This window comes from Anastrepha obliqua, chromosome 5 (assembly GCF_027943255.1).
Source record: "Anastrepha obliqua isolate idAnaObli1 chromosome 5, idAnaObli1_1.0, whole genome shotgun sequence".
NCBI classification, from domain to species: domain Eukaryota; kingdom Metazoa; phylum Arthropoda; class Insecta; order Diptera; family Tephritidae; genus Anastrepha; species Anastrepha obliqua.
In genome coordinates, this window is record NC_072896.1 from 25,895,113 (window position 1) to 25,910,982 (window position 15,870).

The 15,870-nt window shown below is 36.7% G+C and overlaps 4 protein-coding genes and 1 long non-coding RNA gene across 9 annotated transcripts in view; 1 reads left to right on the forward strand and 4 right to left on the reverse strand.

Moving 5' to 3' along the window:
- Nucleotides 1-70: 70 nt before the first annotated feature.
- LOC129247820 (uncharacterized) lies at nucleotides 71-658 on the reverse strand. The gene is made up of 2 exons (XR_008582579.1): nucleotides 257-658; nucleotides 71-221 (listed from the first exon to the last, which is right to left on the reverse strand). It is a non-coding gene; the product is annotated as an uncharacterized LOC129247820 (long non-coding RNA).
- A 677-nt stretch (nucleotides 659-1,335) lies between these two features.
- LOC129247818 (uncharacterized) lies at nucleotides 1,336-2,903 on the reverse strand. The gene has a single exon (XM_054887135.1). The coding sequence runs from the start codon at nucleotides 2,891-2,893 to the stop codon at nucleotides 1,901-1,903; it is 993 nt and encodes a 330-aa protein (XP_054743110.1). The 5' UTR covers nucleotides 2,894-2,903; the 3' UTR covers nucleotides 1,336-1,900.
- Nucleotides 2,904-3,005: 102 nt separating this feature from the next.
- Nucleotides 3,006-3,570, reverse strand: LOC129247819 (anaphase-promoting complex subunit 11). Its single transcript, XM_054887136.1, has 2 exons — nucleotides 3,281-3,570; nucleotides 3,006-3,182 (listed from the first exon to the last, which is right to left on the reverse strand). The coding sequence occupies exons 1-2, from the start codon at nucleotides 3,372-3,374 to the stop codon at nucleotides 3,019-3,021; spliced, it is 258 nt and encodes an 85-aa protein (XP_054743111.1). The 5' UTR covers nucleotides 3,375-3,570; the 3' UTR covers nucleotides 3,006-3,018.
- Nucleotides 3,571-6,683: 3,113 nt separating this feature from the next.
- The window catches only part of LOC129247207 (uncharacterized), a 118,526-nt gene continuing 109,339 nt past the window's right edge, over nucleotides 6,684-15,870 (forward strand). Inside the window, exon 1 of one of the 5 annotated variants that reach the window (XM_054886225.1) lies at nucleotides 6,684-6,741. The gene's annotated coding sequence lies outside the window, so the exon portion shown is untranslated. The other 4 variants (XM_054886223.1, XM_054886224.1, XM_054886222.1 and 1 more) reach the window with 4 other exon arrangements.
- The window catches only part of LOC129248670 (E3 SUMO-protein ligase ZBED1-like), a 49,921-nt gene continuing 47,235 nt past the window's right edge, over nucleotides 13,185-15,870 (reverse strand). The window contains exon 5 of the mRNA XM_054888301.1: nucleotides 13,185-13,304. Within this exon, the coding sequence (XP_054744276.1) occupies nucleotides 13,185-13,304 (120 nt within the window). The remainder of the gene's footprint in view (nucleotides 13,305-15,870) is intronic.

Below are 15,870 nucleotides of genomic sequence, written 5' to 3' on the forward strand. Positions count from 1 at the left end.
TTCAAATGAACTTTCCACACTTAAATCGTTAAACTTTTCTTTTGTTTTCGTTTAATAATTTATTGCATAATTCATATTAACATTTCTCTTTTTCACATTTGATTTATTTATTATTTTACGATTCAATAAGTTATAATAGGTTTAGTATTTAGTAATATGCATAGGTGGAAATGTATAATTTTGCGTGCTCTTTGCCTAGTGTTGTTAAATCATATACGTGTCTGTATGTATGTAGTAAACACATACGTACATGCACATCGAATTCCTGTATTTCAAGGAATTCTGCTACTTTGATTTTGGTAAAAGCAACCTTTCCTTTCTTTGGGCTGGCCTTTGTCACCTCACCAATACTAACTTAAGAATTATATAGAAAGGAATACTTTTGTAAAAATTAGTGGAGTAGAAGATTTTATAATAGGAGCTTGATTATAACGATTGAACGAGAACAAGTTTAGGTTTAGCTTAGCTTAGTTGATTTCATTTTATTTAATGGATGATTTTTTTTTTTTCGTTTTTTTTTACCTATGCGAATGCGTTTATATGATTTAATTTTGTTTAGCGTTTATATGTATGTATATGGATTTTTATTGTATTTTGTATAACTGCCAACGTTTATAATGCGGCTTACATACAATACAACTACTTTTCGTCTTTCGTCTTTCATTCTTTGTTTTTTGTTTTTGTTTGTTTGTTGAAGTTATGCTTTATTAATTAATTTATATATTTAGATCGATGTAATTCGCAATATATGTAATTATGATGCTCAGTTATTCGTTATTTATGTTTGTATGTATGTAATTAATAATTGATTGCAAGTTCTGAATGTGAATTGAACGTCTAGTGCTACTTCGCTTTAGGTATATGTATGTATGCATGTATGTGTGTATGTATGTATGTATTGGACTAAAATCAGCTAAGGTTGTGTGCTTAATGTCTTCATCGCGGTTGCTAGCAAATATGACTAGCAACACAAAGTGTGGCTGCCAAGAGACACCAAAATGTGTAAGCTTAAAAACGTAATCGAACACTTTTTCAAACATAATTTTTTTCTTTTTGTTTTTAAGTATGTAAATGCAGTAAAGTTATATGTAGGATGCAATGTGTAGGTTGTTACAAATATCTTTATGTTCACGTCGTTGGTGTGCATGTGAGTGTACATATGTCTGTATATAGTGGAAAAACTTGTCAAACTTTTATTTATAAATAGTATGTATGTATTAACAAATAATTTTCGTATATCTAAAAAGTTTGATATTCAATTCGTTTCATATGTAAGTTCAACCCTTTAACAGCAATATTCGAAAGTATGTGTACAGTACGACACTTATCTGTCACTTGTTATTTATTTGTGTTTTTGTTTTCTGTTTTTTTTTTTTTTTTGATTAACTTACGCGCTTACAAACTACATACAATCGCTTGGAACGCACTAAATATGCCGCGCCACAATCAGTAAACTTAAAAGCCAAAAATGTTCCAATTTTATTGGGCATGCTGACTACCGTTTGCATGCATGCTAAATACACTTCCAAAATGGTTCGCAAAATGGCAAGTCGTAAATCCTCTGAATATGTTTTGATTATTTATTCATAATTGCGCTCCACCCTCAACTAAGTTCTACTTGTCGTGCTTCTTCTTCAATCGCATTACAATTGCAATACATAATTGACAACATTCGCCTCTTCGATTACCCCACGACTACTTCCAAGTAGACGCTTAACAGGCGCCGTTGCGCTATACTCCACTCCAAAACGCGTTGTCTTATGAGCGCGTCCCCGCTCATTTCTTTCAAATATAAGTTGTGTTCGCTACATTCTTGGACCAAGCATCGCACACTTCCAAGATATACGCCGTTATCTATGGTGGGTATATGTGTGTGTGTTTAGTCCAAGAATGGGTTTTGTCATAGAGGTCTTTGCGGCACAGGTGTTGTCGTTGCTGCTACCACAGCAGCATTGCTCGCCGCCGACATGTTGTCCTTACCCAGTTTGGGACGCGTTGTTGGTGGCGGTGGCGGTGGTGCCCGCCGCATGCGCTGCTGCAATATGCGTGGCAGCTGAGGATGTGTTTTTTGTGGTGCAGGCGGCAATGGCATACCGCCGCCGCCGCCATGTTTGCCCATCGAGGAGGTAGCCGATGAGGAGCCCGAAGTACCGGATGCAGAACTCGTTGAAGCGTGCGACGTTATCGAGCCACCTGGTGGTAGTGCTGCTGGCACAACAATGGGATGTGCAAGTTTTATAGGCTGCGCAGAGTATGATTCCTCTTCGGCCTCAGATGTAAGCGAATTCGTGTCTGATGGCGTGGGTGAGGGTGATGGCGGTGAAAGCGCCTCCTGTTCTTGTAAGAATACACGAAATCCCTGAATCGATTCATTTAGTGCCCACAATTGTGAGAGTAGGGAAAGATCCAACTGTCGCAGACCATACATTTCACGCCGCAGTATGGCTAGTTGTGTGTCTAGTGTGCTTGTACTGCTACTTCCGCTGCCGCTGCCTAAACCAGTTGAAATTGATGTGCCGCCGTTATCGGTATGTGTGTTTGTAGGCGTATGATGGCTGCTGTGCGATGAAGAGGCGCGACTGTGCAGACTTTCGCGATCGCTCAACGACTCCTGCGTCGATGACAAGCTGCCGTGCCGGTAGTGGTTACGTGTAGCTGCCGCCGAAGTTGAGGGCCCCAAAAAGAGCTCAACACTTTCAACACCGTGTAATGCATGGTGATGGTGGTTTAGCGGTGATGCAGTATTCGAGTGCGTTGCTGATGAGGCTGTCGACGAAACGCCTGCAGCTGCTGTGCTCAGACTTTTTGGCAGTGGCGGCAAACCGGGCAAAGACAATTTATTCAATTCGCTATCCATTTCACGCTCACGTGAACGTTCTTTTGCTAATCTCATATATCGTTTAATATTTTAATGATTTCTAGATAATTTTATTGTTATTAAATTTGCGCGTTTAATTCGCATTTAATATTATATTATGACTTTTACGAAATTATTTTTGTAACACTTCGTCCATGTTTTCAATGTATATTGAACTTCCAACTTTGGCGGCACATGGGACATTGCTTATTCATAGTTTGCAAATTCAACCACTTCACAATGCAGTGCATATGAAAACAATGAGAGCACACGCCCCACACTAAAGGACAATCGTCACCAGGCAGCGAACACTCCGGACAGGTACCTAATATTATTGGAATAGGCATGAATATCAACTGAATAAAGTAAACAATTATTTTTTTTTCTATTGGTTGCATCAAATTTGGTGCCTATACAACTTACTCTCGAATGACATTCGACAGATGCCACAATTCTCATCATTTGCGATCCATCGCCAAGTTGCTACTCCAGTCCATGATTTAATTGTTAGTTTCATTTTGCAATCATTAGGATCATTTATTAAAACAAATGCAAAATACACAGCAAAATATTTTTGTTTTGTTAACAGCCCTACAAATAAATTTTCAACGAAAATTTTCACACTTTTTGTCCTGGCCCTTTTTACGTTTTCTGCTTTTGATTTTGCTATAATGCGGCGAAAATGGTTTGAGCGAAAATCAAGAGAAAGACTAAACGCAAATTAATTGGAGCTGCCACACTGCAAAAAAAAAAAAAGTAAAAAAATTGGGGGTTTAAACTTAAAAATTAAGAGTAGAAAAAATAAGTATACATACAATTTTTTTTTTTTTACTTACTTTATTTGTAATCTGTCATATTAACATTCAGCAAATGTGATAAATTTATACATATTAGTAATTTTTCGTTTGTGAAAAAAGAAATCTATTATTTTTATATATGACCGATCTTTAGCTCCTGGGCGTTCCTACGACTACTAATATGCCGGTCAATTTCGATTATATCATTTACATCTACTAAAAAAATAATAGATTTTCCCCCCCAAACTATCATAGTAAACCCACATAATATTTTATACAAATCTTGCAATGAATCGAAATTTGATTAGATTTCTTAAAAATTAAATAATAAATAATTATACTCACAATAATAATAATAAAATTGCATTAAATATCTTAGACGTATTTTCCACAATTAGAGAACCAATAATAAATAACGGAAAAGCATCTCAACAGATATACAAAACCAGCTCTATGTAAACGAACTTTATTTCAGATTTGAACAGCTTAACCAATAGTACCTAAATGCCCATAAAACAAATTTCAGAAATATAACTAAAGACTTGTTTTCCGAATAGCAAAAAATTACCAAATATAATATTTAACCTTTCATTACCAAATGCGGTTTCATGAGCCCCAACAATTTCTCAAAGCTTTTTGTATGCTTGAATTAAATTTCTTTATCAGATTTTTGAGCCTTAAATTGCTTATAAAAAAAATTATCGGTGAGAAAAAATCTTCGATTAATTACTAAAAAATATTTTTAAGAAGCTCGTGTTAAAATTTGAGACTAATTGGTTTAGTCGGTTTCGAGTAATGTTGGTCACCGACTTTGAAAACACTATTTTGAGAAAAACGAGCTGCCGCTCCGGCCTTGCATTTTCAAGCACTCTGAAACGCCTTTTCAAATTTGCGTGTAACTTCGAAAATATTCACCGGAACGATATTAAGTTTTCTGTGTGTATTCTTAAATATATTCACATTATGAAAAAAAAATAAAATAAAATCGATTTTTTGGAAATTGTAACTGTATATAAAACCTTTTTTTTTCCTTTTGTTACATTAATTACAATTGTAGAACAACATTAAGACGCACGCCATAAATAAGAGAAGTAGCTCGGTCAAACATAGAAGTGTACGCTCCAATTATTTATATTTATTGTATTTTTTATATTTATTTTACTATCGTATCGAATAATGATACATTCACATATGCATTAATCACCTATAAATCCACCAAATTAATCTACCCGTTCATATATGGCAGATTGCCTGCAAAATTGGCAATCAGCTGTTAATACTGCTATGAGAGGTTTTTCTACATAGAAAATATTTTGGAGGAATATTTTGGCTATTTTTGGTTCTTTAATTATTATTAACGATATGAGGAAAATACAATGAGAAGGAAGAGCTAATTTAATTGCGCAATTGGCTGCTAATAATAAACAGTTGGAGGTAATCCGTATGCGGCGTTCACTGAGGTTGCAAAAAATTATGGCATTATTATTATATATATACATACTATATTACATTTTATTATAAGTAATAAGAGGATAAAACGTTTATGGACATACCTTCTACTCAAATATGAACAAGACGGTATCAATAAAACGGTCCGCGGATGACATATGGTAAAAATAAATTTTTTGTTTTCTGGTTGGACTGTTATAAGCTTACATGGCAAATTTCAGCGTGATATGTCACATAGTTTGTTTTTTGTGCTACTGTAAACAAGTCAAGCTCGAGTGTGTTTACAGACCTGTTTTCTTTGCCGGCATCCATTTCATTTAGTTTTTAGTAATTCAATTCAGTTAATCAATTAATAATAATTATCGATAACACAGAAAACACAGGCTTGTATGTCAAAAAGTATCGTTATTATCTAGTATTATTTTATAATCTCAGATTTTGGGAGAGAAATTTTGTATGGGAAATCGCGCTTTTTAATTACGGATTTTGAGTTAAACGCAAAAAAGTAGATCATCTACTTACATTTGTGACTATAGAGCTCGCTATCTCTCTGCTCGGCTTACTTGACGAAAAATTTAGAGTATGGTTATACCTCATAAAACTGGTATAACGCACTATTGTACAAACAGATGTAATTTTAGGCATCTCTATTCCAACCCTGCCGAGATATGTTCCTTTCTGCCCGTTGATTCATCTACTCGCCACTTGCTAACGCTTGGCGAAAGAAGAGGCCTCTAATCTAGTTATGTTAACTAAAATTTCCATGTATTTCCCGAAAATGGGTTCAGGGTTTGTTATTTCAACAACATGGGAAAACCATTTATTGTTAATTATGAAAGTGGTCTAAGTCGTATACATGAAGCTATAAAAAAACCAAATTTATGCAACCTTAGTACAAAACTTAGCCCTCACAATGAATTTGTAGTATTAAAGTCCAACGGCGATCTACTTGTTTAAGCTAAATCTGCACGCGCTGAAAGAGATAGAGGCTTGATAGGATTTCTTCTATTTTTGATTGATTCTAGTCTTTGATAGGATCTACTTGCCACCAAGGACACTAATTTTAGAGTATGATTACGATAAATGGCATAAGGACCATGATTTTGGCGCACGTGAATTGAATGTCGTATACCTTAGAAGAGCGATGTTATTTCTTAACTTTTTTAGATCTAAAGAATTTGTCTGACATTCATGGCAATTACTAAATGTATAAGCAAAAGTGATAGAATACAGGATTGTGCCTTCTCAAACGTCGCGAATTCGGTACAGGCATTAAACAAACAACAATAAGAGGAAAGATGAACAAAAGTGAGTGGATAACCAAGAATATCGAATAAATCGTGCACACATACATCTCCACGTCCATTCATTTCCATACAAAGGTTTGTTTATTTTCTCTACTGACGTCGGCTAATTGGCAAACTCGCCAAGAATAAAGTAGTGATTTTTGGAGGGCGCCACCTTCTGCATTATCTACATCAGCTGTTTTAAACGACGGGCTTTTATTTCACTTTAAATTGTTATTAATTTCATTGCGCTGGCAGCATTGCACTGATTACGCGGTTCGAGTCTTGGCTAGTTTGACATTTTTCCGGCGAATAGTGTAGAAAGCAATGTCGGCAATATCAACACGAAGTGGTTAGTAATAAAAGTAGTTAGTTTTTTAATCTATTACTAAATTTAATGAATAATTAAAAATGTTAAATAAATTGCGCCAATAATACTTCTTAACGCGTAAATACTGCAAATAGGCAGTAATGTGTTAAAACTATAACTTCGGTATATAATTTTGTTACACAATTCGTGCAATATGATAACGAAAATACGTAAAAAAAACGAAACCCGTTTTGAAAAGCAGTTATTCTACTCGTCACTGATTCGTTACACAGTTATTAACCGCCAACAAATATGCAAAAAACGTTAAACGCCTTCACCTTGGCAATTGGTTATCCTTGAAGAGGTTAACAACTTAAAAACGTAAAACTTCAACAAATATCGTTGCGTTGACCAACTTGTGAGTGTGTGTATGCAAAATTCTGTTGCTTTGTTTTTCAACTGAAGCGAGCGCCTGCAATTTATGTGAAGTTAAATCGAAAATAGGTACAAGCAAAAGTTGTTTCCTCATAAAGAGTGCATTTTGTGGCTTGCAGACTATAAATAAGTGTATGTGTGTGTAATTTATAGTGGGCCAGAATGTATAGTGAATTCATTGTGGAAGAATTTTTGCTTAAGATATTTCACCATATGATTAAAATGTCTTTTTTTTTGTTGCTGCTGCTGCTGCTGTTTATTTGCTTGCAGCTGTCATTGATGGAAATGCAGTGGATCGACCAGTGCGCGCGCATTTCATTAAGTTGTGGGGTGGCGAAATGGGTTCGAACAGCTTGATCTAATCGAAAATCGTGAGATTTGGAGAAGAGAATTAATTACGAAGTCATTGGATAAAGCATAAAGAGACGTTTGCTGTTGTTGCCTGTTATTCTAAGCAGCTGTAGACGTAGTAGAGTCTGTTTTTATGTTCAATGCTCATATGCATATGTAAATACATCCACACATATGTATGTACAGGTGTGTAATATTTGAATGTATTTTCATACGTTCAAATACCTGATTTAAGGTGGTCAGATTAAGCAAAGTATATAAATATTAGCGAAGTGCCTTCCAATTGATTGTGTTTATAATGAACCAAAACTGAGGGAAAACGGGTTATTGCGTTTTCTTGAAACTGAGAAGCGTATAGTTGCTTTATTTGTTGTTAAAAATTCGTCACAATTATTCCCCTATTTCACCTGTTTGTGCTTTTGTACCATGGTGAAGAGAATTGAGAAGGTGTGGCCAATGATAAGCTCTAAGCGAATTTGTCAGAGTCAGCTCTTGCGAAGCAGGGTGTTTACGAAAAAACTCTAATTATGTTAGTGATATACGAAATTTGATACACAACATCACTTCGTTGCGATCTGCACAACGGCAGGTTGGACGAGTGTGTGAATACATGACAAAAGATCGTGCAGAATTCGGCTGCCGAATCCCCCGTGACTTGGTAGCCGAAGTTCCCCTCACAATTTTCTTTTTCACCAAAGTTATTGACCAAACCTTGCTTTTCTAATGTCTTTCTCTACATAAAACGAGGATTCTGCTGTTTCCGTGGCGCCGCAATCTTATGGCGGATTCTTATAGAACTCGACAAAAGAAAACGAAATGAATGAGTAAAAATTTTTGATATCTCGCTTAGTTTTCGAGATATTGAATAAAAAAAAGGGTGGAATTTAGAATAATGTATATTGGGCAATTTTTGGCAAACTATTATGTCTTTATTAATGAAACTTGGTGGAGATCTTAGTGAGGTGTTAAGAAACACTCTTTATAACTCCAAACTATTCGGGAAATAGTAATTTTATAATTATTTGCCTTCAAAATTCTCTTTGGAACTTCACACAAAGAAACTTTGGAACCTTCGCCAACCCACGCGAAAAGGAGTTCTACGCAAAAATACGGTGGATTGCGTAGCCGGAGACGGACTGATAAGGGTTATTTTTTTGAAGCGCGGCCGAAGGCCGCCCACGCGAAAAGAAGTTCTACGCAAAAATGATAAAACACAAAGGCCAAAGGCTCGTGAATTGCGACTCACTCTTGAAATGGAGATCATTTAATGGGTTCCACGATAACTGGTGCTTAACGCTGTGATAAACTTCGCATCCGCAGATATTTCAGGCTAAACAGGGCGACCGCTATTAGAAAACAATTTTTCCTCATTTTGATGTTTCACGGAGACTCGAACCTACATCTTCCGAATGACAGTTACGCACCAATCCATTCGGCTACGGCGGGCACCACCGCCAACATCTTCGAGTCATACTTTGTGTTAATGTCTGCGCAAGTTGTGGAACAAATCGGTACCAAATCAGTCGAATTTGGTAGGCTAACTGGTTGACCGCCCATATTTTGTATCCTTTGAGTTTTTGCTTAACTATTGCCTAAATATTTGCATCAGGCGACTGTGAAGGCCAAGTCAACATATCAAACTCTTGTAAAATCCACGGCTGGCTAGTTCGTCTAAACATCTTCGCAGCTGACGGTAATAAAGCTTTTTGGTAAATTGTTTTCATCAAAACTGCGTTCAAATTACGGGAAATCCAAATAAATAGCCAAATTCTTCTGGTGAAAAACGTTGGAGTTCCCTTGGCAACCTGAACCTGCTCTTGAGTAGATGGGCCCCATTTCAATTCAGCGCGCGCCAGGCGTGAGCATTCACATGCAGGTTGGCAAAGTTTTTCTAATCACAGATCTGGTAGATCAGAGACGGTCGACACCCTTTTTTAAAGCAATGAAACCGCACTCTCGTTAATGATTTCAACGTGCACAGTGCGTCGAGAAACCGTTTGGTGATTAATCTCAGGCCGATGTGTCTAATTTTTCTTATCGCTGTACATCAGCGCTTTCGAGAAGAAGGTGGATTGATCGCAGAAACTACTGTAGTCGGTGGGCCGAGCCTGTGCAGATGGCTGCATAATCTGCAGTGGTCTGTGAGAATAACAGTAAGCATCCTGAGTTTGTCTTTTGAGAGATACTTTTGATATGCTTAAATCTCTTTTTTTATACCCTCCTAATAAGGACTTAGGCTGGAGTAACCGCATAGACAGATGTCTACTTGTATCTCGTAGCTCGTAACTCTTTGCTTTTAAGCGTTTCCTTGTTGTTTCGATGCAAGGGAGTTATTGGCCTCTATTAGTAACGAAGCCGCAGCCTTTTTAGCCAATCCTTTCGCTGCTGCTTTTACAGAAGTTCCCCCATGACCTGGAGCCCATCTCTGCTGGATACGATTGTGGGCTTTTTCTTCTTCTTCTTAGCATCACAGTCCTTGCTTCATTCATAACCCTTCGCCATCCGTCTCGATCTAAGGCTACTTTCTTCCACCCTCGCACTTTCAGCTTTGCAAGGTCATCTTCAACGTCTTCGAGCCATCCTTTTCTTTTCCTCTTCTTCGGCCTGCAACAGGGCGCAATTCAACTGCCTTTCGAGTTTTTCTCTCCCTGGGCATTCTGAACGCGTGTCTAAGCCATTATATTCTCGGAAGTTTTATAAATCTTATCACAATTTCGTTTTTTGCTAAAAGTTCCAGCTCATGATTATATCATATTCGGCTTAGTAAATTTAATTTCTCTATGCACTCAAGCACAGTGCGGACTTAACCGCAAATGATGATAAAGCCTTGAGGCCATCCCGACTGTCGTTTTGAATGCCAATTCGTTCATTCCGGAGGTTTATCGCTAAATTGATCTCTGTACATAGACACATAGCATACACTAGGAAGATGTAGTGAACTCTTATACTTCAGAGGCTAAAAACTAACCTAACTTCGCATAACCTTTCATCACAGGCTCAATTAACCGAACGAACCTTACTTTTCAAAATGTTCAGTTGTCATTCCCAGTTTACGTGCAATCGATCATTGTTTACTTTTCGCATTTAATTTGAATGCATTTTTATACATACATGTATCCATGCATGCTGGTCACCCCATTGCCGGGAACAACACCGGCATTTGCGTTGATTTTGGCCAACTTCCGAAATGTCGATCAGCAAATATCAGCAGCGTCAGTATTAACGCCAGCCAATACCGATGCTGACGGCATAGGCAACAACGACAACGACAACGAAAGCGATAGCGGCAACAACAGTCAGCAGCAGCCAACGTTTAGCTCCAGCTCAGCGTTGCCAACCATACCATTTTAATGGTATCTATACCATGAAACTGAGTCCCATACCATATACCATGATGTCTATCATGGTATCATGGTATAACATTTTTTCCTCAGGAATGAACGGAATGAATGATTTGGGAAAAATTTTTTTTTCGATGCGTTTATTTAAAATTTTTATCTTAGTTTTTAGACAATTTTATCGATGACACGGCTTCAGTCCGTGACTGAATCATTTGTATACCGTTCGTTCGCAGCTACAATTGAAGTGATCAATCGGGGTATTCTATTCTATTTTGAATTGTTGTTAGCTATATTCTGTCCATGAAAGTAGAGGTGTAAGAGTGGAAAGCTAGATACTAATCACATTCCGAGAGCGCCACAAAAATTCACTAGAACCTCCGGTCGATCAAATCACATCCGTCCAATTGAAAACTCTCTTTATGATAAGCCGAAGGAAACTAGAAGTACAGCGGTTGACAGCGGGGAAGAGGATGGCGGAGATAATTCTATTTTCGAAGATGTCTGAATCGGATTCTATAGCTATTGAATAACTATTAATGTCATTGAGAAAAATTTATGTTGTTGAGAAGTTTATCATATAAAAAATTTGAATTTCCCTGAGGCACCCTGTTTTATCGGTAGATACCATTATTTTCCCTGAAATACCATCATTTCTCCCTCTCCATACCATGATCCGAGCGCTACGGGTTGGCATCGCTGCTCCAGCTCCGGCTCAAGTGATCAGCAATCAGTCGGCGACGGGCAGTTAGTTGACGACTGTTGAACTCGATACATCTGTGATGGTCACGCGAACGGTACAAACGGCAAACAAGTTGTAGTGAACGGGAGTGATTAATAAATTAACTGAACAAAGCTACCCGACGAAGAGGTGGTCAAACGAGCGATCGACAGCGAACCAACCAAACTATCCAAACAACAAACTAACCCACAAAACAAGGTGCACATCATCACAAGCCAACCAACAACGTGTCTTGTGATCGAGCGACGGTAATTTGTTTTCCGCGTATGCGCTGTGTCTTTGTGTGCTTTTGTTGTTTTTTGTTTTTTTAGTTTTTGCCTGTGGTAAAAAACACACCGTTTTTTCGGTTTTTTTATTTGTTTTGTGTTGAAAGCAAAAACAAATAAAAATATAACAACTGGTAAAGGTGCTTACGCGAATTAAATACATACATACATACATACTTACATACATACTTACATAGAAGTAAAGATAAAAAGGTGATTAGAGTTTATTGCGACAATCGAAAATTTGTTTCTAATAACACTTAGATAATTTCAATTATGGCTCATTGCTGCCAGCTGAAATAAATCAAAATCACGATATGTTCATATTTATGTGTGTACGAGTACATACAATTTGCAACATACGTACATATGTATCTATTCATATGGGCAGGAAAAATTGCGAAATGGCAAATCGAAGGGAAAACTGTGTGCTTACACACAGTGAACGAACCGAAATTTCAAGTGGCTGCCCCCACTCTCGCGCAACTCGAAAAGCTGTGAACTGTTAGCTGTGAGCTACAGGCGATAGCCAAAAATACTTGGATATCAACAAAAGCAAAAACAAAAAACAGAGAAGAAATTAAGCAATCCCAGGAATGCTAGCAACAATTGCAACGACGGCAAAAACAACAACGCTCATGCGGTGAACGTCTGGCCTGCATGCGTTTGCCGCATTGCGGCCGTTGCAGTGTCAGCAAGTCTGTTTTTATTTAGCCAATGCAATATGTGTGTGTGTGTACATATTTACATGTGCATGTGTGTATGTATGTATGCATCTACGTTGTTGACTGCTGCCGCCCCTTGGGCTATTGTCAATCCGAATTGTGTTGTGTAGCTGACAGTTGAACCGTAAAGAAACGCAAAAAAAAAAAAAATTTAAAAAAAATCCAAAAAATAAAAAAATTAAATAAAAATCGTAGCCACAGTGAAACCGCGCGCCTGCGCAGCAAAAAATATTTGCATTTCGTGTGTGTGTGCGTGTGTGCTGCAATTTTAACGCTTACATAAAATTAACGAAAATGAAATGTGATAAAAAAATTACGAAAAAAAAGTAGCATTTTGCTCGTTAAAAATGTGCATTAATTAAAGTGGCGACGCGGCGCGCCCTCTCCCATTTTAAGCTGCCACCAAAACCGAATTTGAAAGTTGCCGACGGCGACAGCGTTAAAATAGAAAAAAAAAAAACACTAACAACAAGCAGTAAAAGTGACTTGAAAATGCGTGTTGTCAGTGTCAGTGTCGCTAGTGTTTTTGTTTATGTTATTCTGTTTTTTTTTTTTTTTGATTTATTTTCATCATTGCCTTTTTGGCGTTGCGTGGCTGACCCTGTAATCATTACGCGTTCAAAACACTCTAACGATTTGCTGAACGACCACATTCTACAAGTTGCTGCTGCTGCTGCTGCTTACTTTTACGCCGCTCCTGCATAGAGTTGCTGCCGCTGCTCTTTTTATTGTTAGTGTTATTACGCTGCTAACATATGTGTATGTGTGTATGTATGCAGTTAGTTGCAGGTTTGCCGCCAATACACAGATAATTCATGATCTGTGCAACTAACTATTTTACTTGCCATATAAAAAAAATATGGTGCGTTCGTTATATGGCGAAAATGCGCAACTCCGACAGGGGGAAAATATCACAAATCAATGGGAATTTTGAGCCACTTCAGCCTTATGAAGTACTAAAATTTAATGGTCTATAAAAGTGCGTACACAATTTGTGCTTAGAAATTCCGATTGAAGAGTTTGAATGCTTGATGGAAATTTATCTATATTTATAAATCTTTTACAAAGTTTCAAATTTTTATTTATATGTTATTTATTGTAAAATGAATTCTATTTTTATTTAGCTGCATGAGAAGAAGAAGAAACTATAGTTTGACAGCTGAGGATGGCAAATTGTGTTGACATTTCTGTGCAGTTCCTTTGACAAATGAAATATTAAAGCTGTTCGTGAAGCTCATGGAGCACTTTGTCCATGTTAAGGGGGAACACCACTGTGTTTTAAAAAAATAATCGATTTTTTTTTTGGCATTTTCTTAAAGTAGATATATTCAAAAATATGTAAAAAATGTTAACTTCAAATCTTGAAAATTGATGAAGTTATACCCAATACAATAAGGTGCAAGTACTGAGTTACAACGATTTCTCGAAGACTTACGAACCGATTTTAATTTTTTTTTTTAACTTTTGTACATGTATTGGCTACAGTCGTCGTACATAGCCGTTTTTAAAAATTCCAAAAATTTATATTTTTTCAAGCCTTTCGAAAACAAAAAAAAAGGGGGAAAAACACAAACTCATTTTTCAAACCTGCACCATTTTCTCAAAAAAAAAAAAAAAAAAAAAAAATAAAATAAAAAAAGCCGCCACGTACTACGATAGCCTTTGATGTATAGATTAAGATTTTTTTTGGTTTTTTGCCTTCAGATGATTTTTCGCCGCTGTATCGTGGCTGCTAGGGTGCATCAGTTGTTTATGATGTCATCGCATTAATATTAATTACAATTGTAATTTTTAATATTTTTTAATAAAAATTTGTGTCAGTACAGTTGAATTGAGGGTGCGATATCCTAAATACAAAAGGGTCACAACTCAAAATGTGTCTTCTGCTCAAATATGAACGAGACGTTATCAATAAAACGGTCCGCGGATGACATATGGCAAAAATAAATTTTTTGTTTTTTTGGTAGCACTGTTATAAGCTTACATGACAAATTTCAGCGTGATATGTCACATAGTTTGTTTTCTGTGCTACTGTAAACAAGTCAAGCTCGAGTGTGGAAAATTTTGAGTTGTGACCCTTTTGTATTTAGGGTGCGATATGTTAAATAAATTACAATTTGTCCGATCCTCAAATAATCATCCCTACTTATAAAAAAAAGTTCATGAAAATCACTTAATTTTCACGCGTTCACAGTGGTGTTCCGCCTTAAGTGCGGTTTACACGCTGGCGGCATCATCGGCCCTTATTTCTTTCGAAATGGGGAAGAAGCTGCCGTTACGGTGAAAGGCAAGCGCTATAGAGCTATGCTGACTGAATTTTTATTTTCAAAAATTAATCAGCTAAACATCGACGACATTTGGTTCCAACAAGACAGTGCAATTTGCCATACAGTGCGCTTAACAGCCGACTTGTTGCAATTTTCAGAAAAAAAGTAGTCAAAAATTGAACTAATCGAATGTAACTAATAGCTGCGGCGGTCATATGCCGGATATCATAATAAAGAAAATAAAATTAAAAAAACTGCCATGAAATTATCTACCAGATTATAAAAACAATATTCGAGTTTAGTGTGGAATAATTTTAAGTTTTCAAGCTCTTAAAAAACACCCAATACAAAATTAATGGAAATTAAAATTAAAGAAAAAAGTAGTACAAATTTGTCAAAATATCGTGCATCTATTATTTTAACCGTGGTTGTACATATATGTGTTTAGAGAGGAACACGAAGGTAATTTTAAGGAGGATCCTATTTCAAACCGATTTTGCCTGTGATACTATACTTAGTTCTGCCATAAGTTCTGTTACAAGTTAGGTCTGTTATTATATGAAATTATAATACTTTTTGAAATTGTAATTACTTGTTTTTAAGTTAGTTTTATTTAATATTAAAATAAAAAATTTAAATTTTCATTCGAAATGGTTACCATGTGCTTTTACACAAGCCTTCAAACGATTAGGACATTCAGCTATTGCAGCACGCACTCTTTCCATGGATATTGACGTCGCTGCTCGATCCAAATATGCTTTGAAACTCTCCAAATTTTTGTGAGGTCTTCGACAGGCCGTATTCTCCAATTCTGAGCGCAAACTGTAGTACAATGGATTCAGATCTGAACTCTCAGACGGCCAATCTTCAGCGGCTATGAACCCTGGATTTTTGCTTTAGCCACTGCTTATTGGTTTTTGCCTTATGGACTGGATTGAAATCTTGCTAGAAGATCCAACGCTTTCCATTGAATACAGTGGCTGGATGGTGGCCACGCTGAACCCTTGGAACAACATTTTTTGCGTCTTTAGAAGTTTTAGCATAGAT